The sequence below is a fragment of the Zea mays genome, chromosome 10, assembly GCF_902167145.1.
Source record: "Zea mays cultivar B73 chromosome 10, Zm-B73-REFERENCE-NAM-5.0, whole genome shotgun sequence".
Taxonomy (NCBI): domain Eukaryota; kingdom Viridiplantae; phylum Streptophyta; class Magnoliopsida; order Poales; family Poaceae; genus Zea; species Zea mays.
The window spans coordinates 9,990,056-10,000,225 of record NC_050105.1 but is presented as its reverse complement, the minus strand read 5'-3'; the positions used below and the strand labels follow the sequence as shown (position 1 = coordinate 10,000,225).

The window sequence follows — 10,170 nt, the reverse complement described above, 5'->3', positions numbered from 1 at the left end:
GGAATTTTGTCTTTGCTTTCTGGATCAGTTGCTCCTGGCGCTCCTCGAACGGGAGCTGTTCTTCAGCCGTCAAGGTTTCCCATGTGGGCTTGATAATATTGCTGGTGGAAACTTCAGAGCTATCATTTGAACCGGCCATTGAAGGCTGATCTTGATAGATCTATATAAAATCGTCCCCAGCGGAGTTGCCAAAAGTTTGTTGGTGCCTTTTTGGGCGTCAATCATTACATGAGAACTGATGGCGGTGCTCTCTGCATAGGCGCGGACGGTCCGCGGCCAGGGGCCAGACGGTCCGTGACCTGGCGCAGGGCTAGGGTTTCCTGCCTGACGGGTCGGACGGTCCGCGCCTATAGGCCAGACGGTCCACGCGTGCGCATGGGCGGCGAAAGTCGCCGGCAGCGCCTGGATCTCGCTCCCGGGAGGGACCCCGTCAGGGAGGAGAGATCCTAGGTGTTGTCTAGGCTCGGCAGGTCGACCTAGACTCCTCTAATCGACGTAGAGTTGAAGAGAAGCAGAGAATTTAAGGATTAGAAGACTAAACTAGAACTACTCCTAAATGTACAAGAAATAAATGCGAGATAAATTTATTATTGATTCGATTGTTGATGCTTAATCGGCTGTAATCCTCTATATTTATAGAGGAGGGGGACTGGACCCGTTACAAACAGATTTCCCGAGCTAATTCCGTGAATCTAGCCAACAACTGTAGCAAGAAACTCGGAACTCTAACTGGTTTGGCGCGCGCGCGGATCATCTGAACCACAGGCGCGAACGGTCCGACCCCAGAGACGGACCGTCTGACGGCTCAAAATGGTGCTCAACACTACCTTCACCATCCGTTCAGATGTTAAAATTTCTTACGAGAAGTTCCATACGCAACGATACTTTTTTTAATATACAGAGCAGAATGGGGATTGATAAACCGTCGTATCACTAGTAACTATACTGCTGGATTAGCACCAGTATATCGGTCGATCATGTATGATAAAGAGAGTGTAATCAATCTATGTCAATGCGGCTATTACTATCCTACACTCATATCCACGATAAAAAAATAATTATATTGAATCACCCATATCTACAGGTGGGTATAAATTTACCCCCTATACACATGTGGTTATGGGTCACTCATACCCGCAAAGATTAAACACTTTTAAAATGATACATTATATAAATGTCAAGTATATCTAAATAAATACCATTACTAGCATCATTTAATCATCCATTCAACAATACCAAAGATAGTTGGATAAAGAAGCAATATTATGATAGTACCATATAGCACATTAAATGTTCCATTACATGGTCATTAAATAGTCGTTAAAACTTCTATGACATGTTGTTAAATAGTAAAAAAGAAAATAGTAAAAAAGATAGATGACTAAAACTCAAGTTCATGCTTTTGAGCTAAGTTTACACTAGGTATTTTATACCCATGAGTTAACTGGTATGAGTGAGGACGGAATATTCTAATACCCATTTATCGGTTCAGTGAAGATTTTATCTAATAATAGACCCATGGATACAACATTAACTCATATATATACCTAAATACACATATGTTATCAGGTCACACATAACCGTTGCCATCTCCACGTGATGCCTATTACCGTGCCAATGGTAGCATCACACGGTCATAGGCATCGTCTAGTCTCTGACATGGCCATGTGACGACCATGTCCATGGTAAGCGGGCGACGAGCATCAGCAGGGCAGCAGCCTCCGAGGATGGATCAGGAGCGAGCCAATAATCTACGCAATTATTCACAGGCCACCGAGTAAACAATAGTAGGACACCCGTGTGACTGATTGGTTCTTGGATTGGGGAGCTCCGCCTCCCTCTCCTCAAGTTTGACCAACCCTCACCCACCTCCCTCCGTCGTCTAGTATGCTTCTTGCCTCCCGCCTGCTTCCTCCGCCGCCCTCCTCCGCCGCGGCCGGTTCCTCCTCATCCTCTCTGGTATGCGCCTCTTGCTATATTTTCTTGGAAACAAGTCGTTAAGGGTTTAATTTCTGTCTGGATATCGCGTCATCGTACTGTTGACGGAGGTCGAGGGGCGGAGATCTCTCGACTCTCTCTCTCTCGAGAGAGAGAGAGAGAGAGAAGGACGGGCGGACGGCTTTCTTGGGTCAAACAGACGTGAGGGACTCGTCCAGACGAGAGCAATTGATTACCTGTATTTCCCTCAAATCCTGTCAAATTTGTGCCTGCTTCTGTCCTTTGTGTCCAAATACTAGTTGCCATGGCTTGACAAGTACGAACCATTTAACATGTTGAAATTTCCTATGCCGTGCTATTTCCTACCCATTATCAATCAACTAATGACTCGTGCCTTTTACATGCACCTAACTATCTGTAAACGATGGATGTTCAGATCTGCAGGTTCTGACGAACCGAACCGTTGGGGTTTCAAATCTTCTTTTGCAGACTCCGATCCCAACTCAAAACACAGAGAACTCTGAAAGCTAATCGGCAATGGATAACCACATCCATAGTCAGCCAGCTGCTAACCTCTACTACCAGTTCGGCATGGGGACTGAGCAGCAATACCCACCACCGTTCGCCTCACCACCATCCACCAACATCCCGCACATGGACTGGAACCCGGCCACGATGCTAGACAACCTCACCTTCATCGAGGAGAAGATACAGCAAGTGAAGGACGTCATCCGCACAATGGTGGACAACGCCGGGCAGGTGCAGGTCCAGTGCCACCACCAAGCAGGCGAGCTGCTGGCTCAGAAGCAGAAGCAGCAGGTGGTCAACGCGGACCTGACATGCCTTATAGTTCAGCTCATCTCCACCGCCGGCAGCCTGCTCCCGTCACTGAAGAACTCGTCGTTCCTCAGCCACCCCCACCCTGCTGGCCACGTGGACATGGCTAACCATGTTGGCCCAAGCTCGAGCCTAGTGCCTAATGCGATGACCGTTTCTGAAGACTATGAGGAGCTGTTCAAGGGATGGACCGATGGCGGCATTGAGGTCGACGACGACGGCGTTCTTGTCGAGGAGCAGGAAATTACCAAGGACGGAGACAGCCTCTCGTACGAGCTGCTGCAGCTGGAGGAGGACGAGATACTGGCGCCGCACACGCACTTTTGCACCATCTGCGGGAAAGGGTTCAAGCGGGACGCGAACCTGCGGATGCACATGCGAGGGCACGGCGACGAGTACAAGAGCCCGGCGGCGCTGGCCAAGCCGCCGAGGGACCCGGGCGCGGAGCAGGAGCCGGCGAAGCGGCGGTACTCGTGCCCGTTCGCGGGGTGCAAGCGGAACAAGCTGCACAAAAGCTTCCAGCCCCTCAAGACCATCCTGTGCGTGAAGAACCACTACAGGCGGAGCCACTGCGAGAAGAGCCACACCTGCGGCCGGTGCCACGCCAAGAAGTTCTCCATCGTGGCCGACCTGAGGACGCACGAGAAGCACTGCGGCCGCCGGGACAGGTGGGTGTGCTCCTGCGGGACGAGTTTCTCGAGGAAGGACAAGCTCTTCGCGCACGTCGCCTTGTTCCAAGGTCACACGCCCGCGTTGTCGTCGCCGCTGGAGGAGGAGCCGCCGAAGGCTTGCTCGGACCAGCACCAGACCGGCCGTGCTGGGAGCCGTCGGGAACCAGCGAAAGTCCCAGCTGGCTCAGTGGGCGGCGGCAGCGGCAGCAGCTTCGTGTGGGGTGCCTCGTCCTCAGGGGAGAACAGTGCTCTGGATATCAAAGGTTTTGTTGATGGATGCAGTGGTGACTTCCTCTCGACGGCGAACTTTGGCTCCTTCAACCTCAGCTTCGGGCCTGCTGACGGGTTCACAGGAGAGCCTTCTAGTGGTGGTTCGTTCTCGATGCTACCTCCTGAGCACTTTCAGAGTGCTCAGAAGAAGGGGCAGAACTGAATATGGATAATCTCAGACAGCTTTAGATGTATGTATCTGGGCGGCTTCAGATGCACCACCATCATCTCTGGTTCATGCTCGTTTTTCTCCACTGTAGTGTAGAACATTGTCACAGTTTGAGATTGTTGTCTCCTTCCTTCCTATGTACCCGCCTTTATCGCTGGAAGCCGACTGTTGAACTTTCGCACTACGCAGCTAGTCCGCACTTTCCTTTGGTTACGAATTACGATACGATCTCTGCGATTTGTTGACCTCCGTCTGGGATTCTGCCACTCACTCACTGACAGACAAGATCAAGGATCCATGGATCACCCCACCATGCTTTGCTAGCAATGGAAGGGGCCACACAAACATTGTATATTATTTTCTAGCAAATCAGTCATCGGCCTGGCTTTCCTGAAAAATCCTAGCATATATAAACCTTCTGTGCTTGCTTGGATTATAGAACATCAGCCACCTTGCTTGGATCCACTCTCACTCCGTTAGAGATTACATGTCCAAGAAACAATGTCTCATGGATGCAAAACTTACGCTTGCTTAACTTTACATACTGCTAGTGATCTCTGAGCCTCTACGGTATAAGCCTTAAATGTTGCTCATGGCTCTCCTCATTTTTGAAATAAATCAAGATATCATATGTAAATTACCACCGCAAACTTATATAAGTAATCCATAAAATATGTGTTTTTGTCATGTCAGCCCAAAAGTCAGGAACGGCCCTGATAGTAGTCAGTATCTTTTCTTTTTCTTTGCTTGCAAAACCTTAGAACTTGCGTGATCATGTTTGGCTGTTTGCGAAATGACAAATGGAAGCGAAAACCTGTACATCTGTAATCAATCTATCAACCTCGACCATTTTTATATAGGGAAGTCAAAGTCTAAGAAAAAGAATAGTCACTTTCTGAATTAACAAGAAAAAGAAGAAAAGGAGGTTTCAAATTAGAAAACATATCTTGTGCACATGGATGTTTAGTGCACATGGTGCACATATTAAATCATCACCACTTATCTTAGATCTAACGTCTCTATTCGCTTGGTATATTTTGCTAAGACACCCTCTAACGTGGTGGGGTGTAATGGTGGAAGGTGTTATTTGTAAATTAAAATTATCAAGTAGAGACGTTAAATCTAATATAAGTGGTGATAATTTAATATGTGCACCATGTGCACTAAACTTCTATTTGCACTAGATATGTTCTCTTCCAATAAAAAAACAAGAAGAAGAAGAACCAGCAGTTGAATTTGGAATTTGGATACACGATACGATATCGACGACACAAGTCAGTGGGTAAACAACAACGCACGCATCCGCCCGCCGAAGACGAAACGGAAGGGCCCGGACAGTTTTGCGCACAAGCCCCCCATTCCCATTCTACCACCGACCCGTCCCGTCCCACTGCCTGCCAGCGTCTCCCCCGCTCCCTCTCCTCGAGAGATCTCGCGCTCCGGCGATCGGGCGCGGCGGGCGGAGGGTCGCGAAGTGCCCTGCCCACCCCCGATGCTCTTCCCGAAGCGCATCAACTACGTGGCCCCGATGCTCGCCTCCGCCGCCATCCTGCTCCTCCTCCTCTCGGGCTACTTCGAGCTCCCCTCCATCTCCACCCCGGCGCCGCTCCTCGCGGGCGCAGCGCGCTTCCCCACCGCGCTCGACTCCGTCGGATCGCGCGACCGCGACCCCTTCACCTCGCTCCTCGAGGCCTTCGCGTCCTGGGACGCCGCCGTCGGCTGCCCCCGCGTCCGCGCCAAGCTCGCCGCCGCGGGGCTGGGGCTGGGCCCGGGCCTGCCGCTGCCGAGTGCGAGCGCCAGCGCCAGCGCTAACGGCACCGCGGAGGACCCTGCGGCGGCGTCCGTCAGCGGCGGCGCCGCGTGGCGCGGAGCCGCGAGGTGCGAGGACCTGGCAGCGCGCCACGTCGGGGTGCTCGTCAAGGGCTGGACCTGGATCCCTGACGCGCTCGACGGCGTCTACACCTGCCGCTGCGGGGTTAGCTGCGTCTGGAGCAAGTCTGCCGCCGCCGTCGACCGTCCCGACGCGCTGCTCTTTGAGGGCGCCACGCCTCCGCCGCAGGTACCGGACTTCTTTCCCTCTTTTATTGTTCTGTCGATATGAGATTATCACCTTTTATGTTGTTATAATGAACTGATAGATTTTGGGGTACCTCAAGAGAGATCGAATTGGCTATGAATTCTGATCCTTGCTCAGTAATGCTTGTGTGGTGGAACAAGAGAACTGGTATGCCAAAAAAATCCATTTCTGTTTGGTGAGAGAGGTAGGAGTACCTACCTAACGTGGATGCGTGGCTTGTTTCTCCTTTTTCAAAATGTTAGGTTACAAGATGTTTCTGAAATGCCATGTGTATGCTTGATAATGCTATTCTGGAAGATTTTTTTTGGAGTGGGTATTAGGTTTCTTGTTGAAATGAGGGATGCATTCCTGGTCCAAAATCTCCTAAAGAATAATGGTTCCATTGTTTGTTGGACTAAATCGGTGAAACCAAAGAAATTTCTTCCTTTTTTTTTCTCGAAAGCGCAGGAGAACTGCGCCCCATAATATATTAAGAAGTGGAAAAAGGAGGCCAAGAAAGGCCAGTACAAAACAGCCTCCTTACGGAGGCCAGTAAGAAGCATACATAAAAATATCCATTAGACCCTCCTTAGGTCTCAGCTAAAGGTACAACTAGATGGCAGAGCCCCTTGGCACCAGCAATCTCCCATTGCATCCTTTCCTCATTAGCAGCTCTAAGACTCATGGTAACTCTGGGGTTGCAGCCATCAAAAACGCATTTGTTTCTATGTTTCCACAAGGTCCATGCTCCCAGAATGATAAGGGAATCAAGCCCTTTTCTAGTGAGCCCAGTAGCAATATTCCCCACCGATTCCCACCAGCCTAGATATGAGCCAACATCAGGTTGAGGAGCCAAAGAATGCAGACCGAAATTCCTTAACAACAGGTACCAGAATTCCCTGGAGAAGGAACAGGTAACAAGGAGATGATCAATAGTTTCATCTTCTTGATCACAAAAGGGGCACTTCTCAGGATGACTCATCCCTCTTTTAGCAAGTCTATCCGCTGTCCAGAGACGATTTTGTGCAACCAGCTAGATGAAGAAACGACATTTTGGCAAGGTCCAAGTTTTCCAAATTTTCTTGTGATGAGGGAAAATTACAGACCCCAAAAAGAAGCCCTCGTAAGCAATCTTTGCTGAATAGATGCCATTAGGAGCAATACTGAAAACATGTTTATCCTCAACCTCAGGCTGCAGCTGCCAAACTGAAGTCATATCCCACAACTGAAGAAAATCTGTTAAGACTCCCACTGTCTGTGGACCTTTAATATCAGAGATCCATTTTCTATCTGTAATTGCCTCATAAACTGTCCTGCTATTGATAATCCTCTTGGGTATAATATTATATAAACTTGGAGTAAGGTCTTTAATTCGCTTACCATATAACCACTTATCCTTTCAAAACTTTGTATTTGTGCCATCTCCCACCTCAGTAATGACCACCTCCATGAAGAAAGCTCTAGCTTTTCCAGGAACTTTTATGTGGAGATCAGACCAAGGGCGAGTAGGATCAGTCTTCTGCAGCCAGAGCCAACGCATTCGAAGGGCCCAACATAATTCTGGAAAACTAGATATGTTGCCCTGGTCTGCAAACTGTTCGATCTCTGGTCCGGTCCTAATAACTGTGTTGTAGATTGCTTGCCTCCTTTTCCATTGCACCTTACTTACATCCTGTTTGGATTGACTAAAATAGCTTGCTAGCTCTAGCTGTTGAAAAAGAGCTCTAGCTGATCCAAAAAGCTCAGCTTATAGTCCAACTTATAACCAGTTTGAACTATTCAATGGCCCAGCTTATAAAAAGTTATGAGCCGGTTTTCTCCAGCTATTGCAGCTTAGAGCAAGTTTGATAATACGGCCTCCTGCCACCTGTAAGTATCCTTGCAGCCTACCATTTTGTCCATCCGTATAGTAGTTAGCTCTTCACTATTAATGCAAGACCCCACTTATATCTCTCACAATTTTTCTTAGTTCTTATGTCTAAGCCGGCTGTAAGTTTACAGCCCGCTTCTCGTCTCATCCACCTCAACATTTAGCCAGCTTATAGCCCCTTATTATACTTGCTCTTATAGAAAGTTTAGCTGATTCAAACAGAACCTTACACTACTAGTGCTGAATGTTCTGTCAGTTAATTGTGCTGTTCTGATTGGTCATTTGGTACCTAGGCATTTGGTTGGTGCCTTGGTGGCGTAGCTACGACTGTGCAAACTTTGCCAGCTTTCATCGATTACCTATGGATCCAACACTCAATTCTTTTGATAATAATTTCTTGTATTCTCAATTGCTATTCATCTATATCCATTTTCATTTCAAATGTTCTGTAATATGTTTTGCAGAGAATGAAAGGTTTGCCTCTTCGTGTTTACCTGGATCTGGAGGCCAGTAGGAAGCCAACTGGTTTTGAGGACATTTTTGTCGGTTACCATGCCAGTGATGATGTGCAAGTAACATATGCTGGAAAATCATTTCACACCAGCCGAAGTTACCATATATCAACTGAAAAGAGAAACGTAAGTCTAAAGTCTCAAATATAAATGCCAAATGATATCAAGGCAACATTTTGCATGCCTGATCAATTTGATACTCACTCCAACTACGTTTCTCTTGGCATGAGTATGTCACATAATTATATCATTCTTTGGTCGCTTTCCAATTTCCATCATTATTTGGAATAGAATTGATACAAAATGTAAAAGCATGGCTGGACATCCTTACATGGCATAGATGATCTTAATGTATTCTTACCAGAGTGATCACAAGATAGGGTCAAATGGTTCTACATGTAAATAATAGTGGTCATGTGCCATGATTAACAGTTAGCAACATCAAATCTTTTCACTTGTGTGTAATTTGTGTTTTTGCTGTCAGAGATGAAATTGTGCATACCTTCTGCTGTAATGCTATATCAATGTTGTACAGTTTCAACTATAGGCAGTAGTTCCGCTGTAGTAATACTCAGTTGTGGTTTTAATCTCCTTAACTGCTGATTTCTTGTCTGTACCAGGATGCACTTATCTACTGGTCATCTTCAAGGTGTCTTCCTCATAGAGATAAGCTCGCAAAAGACTTCCTCTCGCTGGTTCCTCACCATTCCTTCGGAAGATGTTTGAACAATGTCGGCGGTCCTGACATGGCGCTATCCATGTATCCAGTCTGCTCCACCAACGATAACGGCACGCCACACTGGTGGGATCACCTACACTGTGCGATGTCACATTACAAGTTCGTTCTTGCAATCGAGAACACCAAGACCGAAAGCTACGTGACCGAGAAGCTGTTCTACGCTTTGGAGGCTGGGTCGGTGCCGATATACTTTGGGGCGCCCAATGTCTGGGATTTCGTCCCTCCTAATTCTATCATAGACGCCTCCAAATTCAGTTCACTCAGAAAGCTGGCATCGTATGTGAAGACGCTGGCAAATGACCCCGTAGCCTACGCTGAATACCACGCGTGGAGGCGTTGTGGTGCGTTGGGTAACTTCGGCAGGGCACGCGAGATGAGCCTTGACACGCTGCCTTGCCGACTCTGCGAGGTGGTTAGCAAGAGAGGTGGTAAGGGTGCAGATGCATTGTGAGATGGATCGGTCAGTGCCCTGACTCCTGGCATAGACCATCAACTCGTACTTTACTGCTAACACTACTGTCTGATATAGCCTTTTTCTTTTCTTGATTCTAGGTGTTTTGTATGGCTTGTATACCTTGATCCGGACATGTGAAATAGATGTAAATGGTACGTCGAACGAAGTGCTCATGCTATTCCGTTCAGGAAAAAAGTGTCTAGTGTGTTATTCATGTCAAGATCAAGCACACATTGTCGAAAGAAATAGTGCAGCTATTCTTTTTTTTACACCATCTCTCTTTTATCTGTTGAATTTGGAGGGTTGTACAGTTGTTGGAGCAGAGAGAGTTCGTGTTTTTAGGTAGAGAAGTATACAGATGGGATTTCTTGCTGTTGCTATGATATGAACCATATAACCATGTGTGAGCTCCGCACTTAAATTTGTGTAGATGCCATGGTTGTCTTTTTGTTCTTTGCAAGTTTTATTGCGTTTCGCGTAAGCCTAAAACCCACATTATCTGCAGATTATAACGTACGTAGGACTTGATAAAAACCATGTGGACAGAACACTACGTTTTTAATGAACTATAGCCACTGACACTGGCTACCTCACAGTCACCTGTTCAGTTCGTTGGCTAAAAATTATTAGTGAAATTAGCTATGAAACAAATAT

General features: G+C 47.4%; 2 protein-coding genes across 8 annotated transcripts; both read left to right on the top strand.

The window, feature by feature from the left end:
* Positions 1 to 1,572: 1,572 nt before the first annotated feature.
* On the top strand, positions 1,573 to 4,110 carry LOC100282635 (uncharacterized). 6 transcript variants are annotated; one of them, XM_008663720.4, is made up of 2 exons: positions 1,573 to 1,959; positions 2,375 to 4,110. In XM_008663720.4, the coding sequence occupies exon 2, from the start codon at positions 2,476 to 2,478 to the stop codon at positions 3,877 to 3,879; it is 1,404 nt and encodes a 467-aa protein (XP_008661942.1). In that variant the 5' UTR covers positions 1,573 to 1,959; positions 2,375 to 2,475; the 3' UTR covers positions 3,880 to 4,110. The 6 variants fall into 6 exon arrangements, with proteins under 6 accessions (XP_008661942.1, XP_008661944.1, XP_008661945.1 ...); XM_008663722.4 differs by having other exon boundaries at positions 1,637 to 2,254; XM_008663723.4 differs by having other exon boundaries at positions 1,705 to 2,176; positions 2,428 to 4,110.
* A 233-nt stretch (positions 4,111 to 4,343) lies between these two features.
* On the top strand, positions 4,344 to 9,947 carry LOC732742 (4-alpha-L-fucosyltransferase). 2 transcript variants are annotated; one of them, XM_008664116.3, is made up of 4 exons: positions 4,344 to 5,944; positions 8,276 to 8,449; positions 8,944 to 9,522; positions 9,615 to 9,947. In XM_008664116.3, the coding sequence occupies exons 1-3, from the start codon at positions 5,378 to 5,380 to the stop codon at positions 9,511 to 9,513; spliced, it is 1,311 nt and encodes a 436-aa protein (XP_008662338.1). In that variant the 5' UTR covers positions 4,344 to 5,377; the 3' UTR covers positions 9,514 to 9,522; positions 9,615 to 9,947. The 2 variants fall into 2 exon arrangements, with proteins under 2 accessions (XP_008662338.1, NP_001105841.2); NM_001112371.2 differs by having other exon boundaries at positions 5,206 to 5,944; positions 8,944 to 9,680.
* The last annotated feature ends 223 nt before the right edge of the window (positions 9,948 to 10,170 follow it).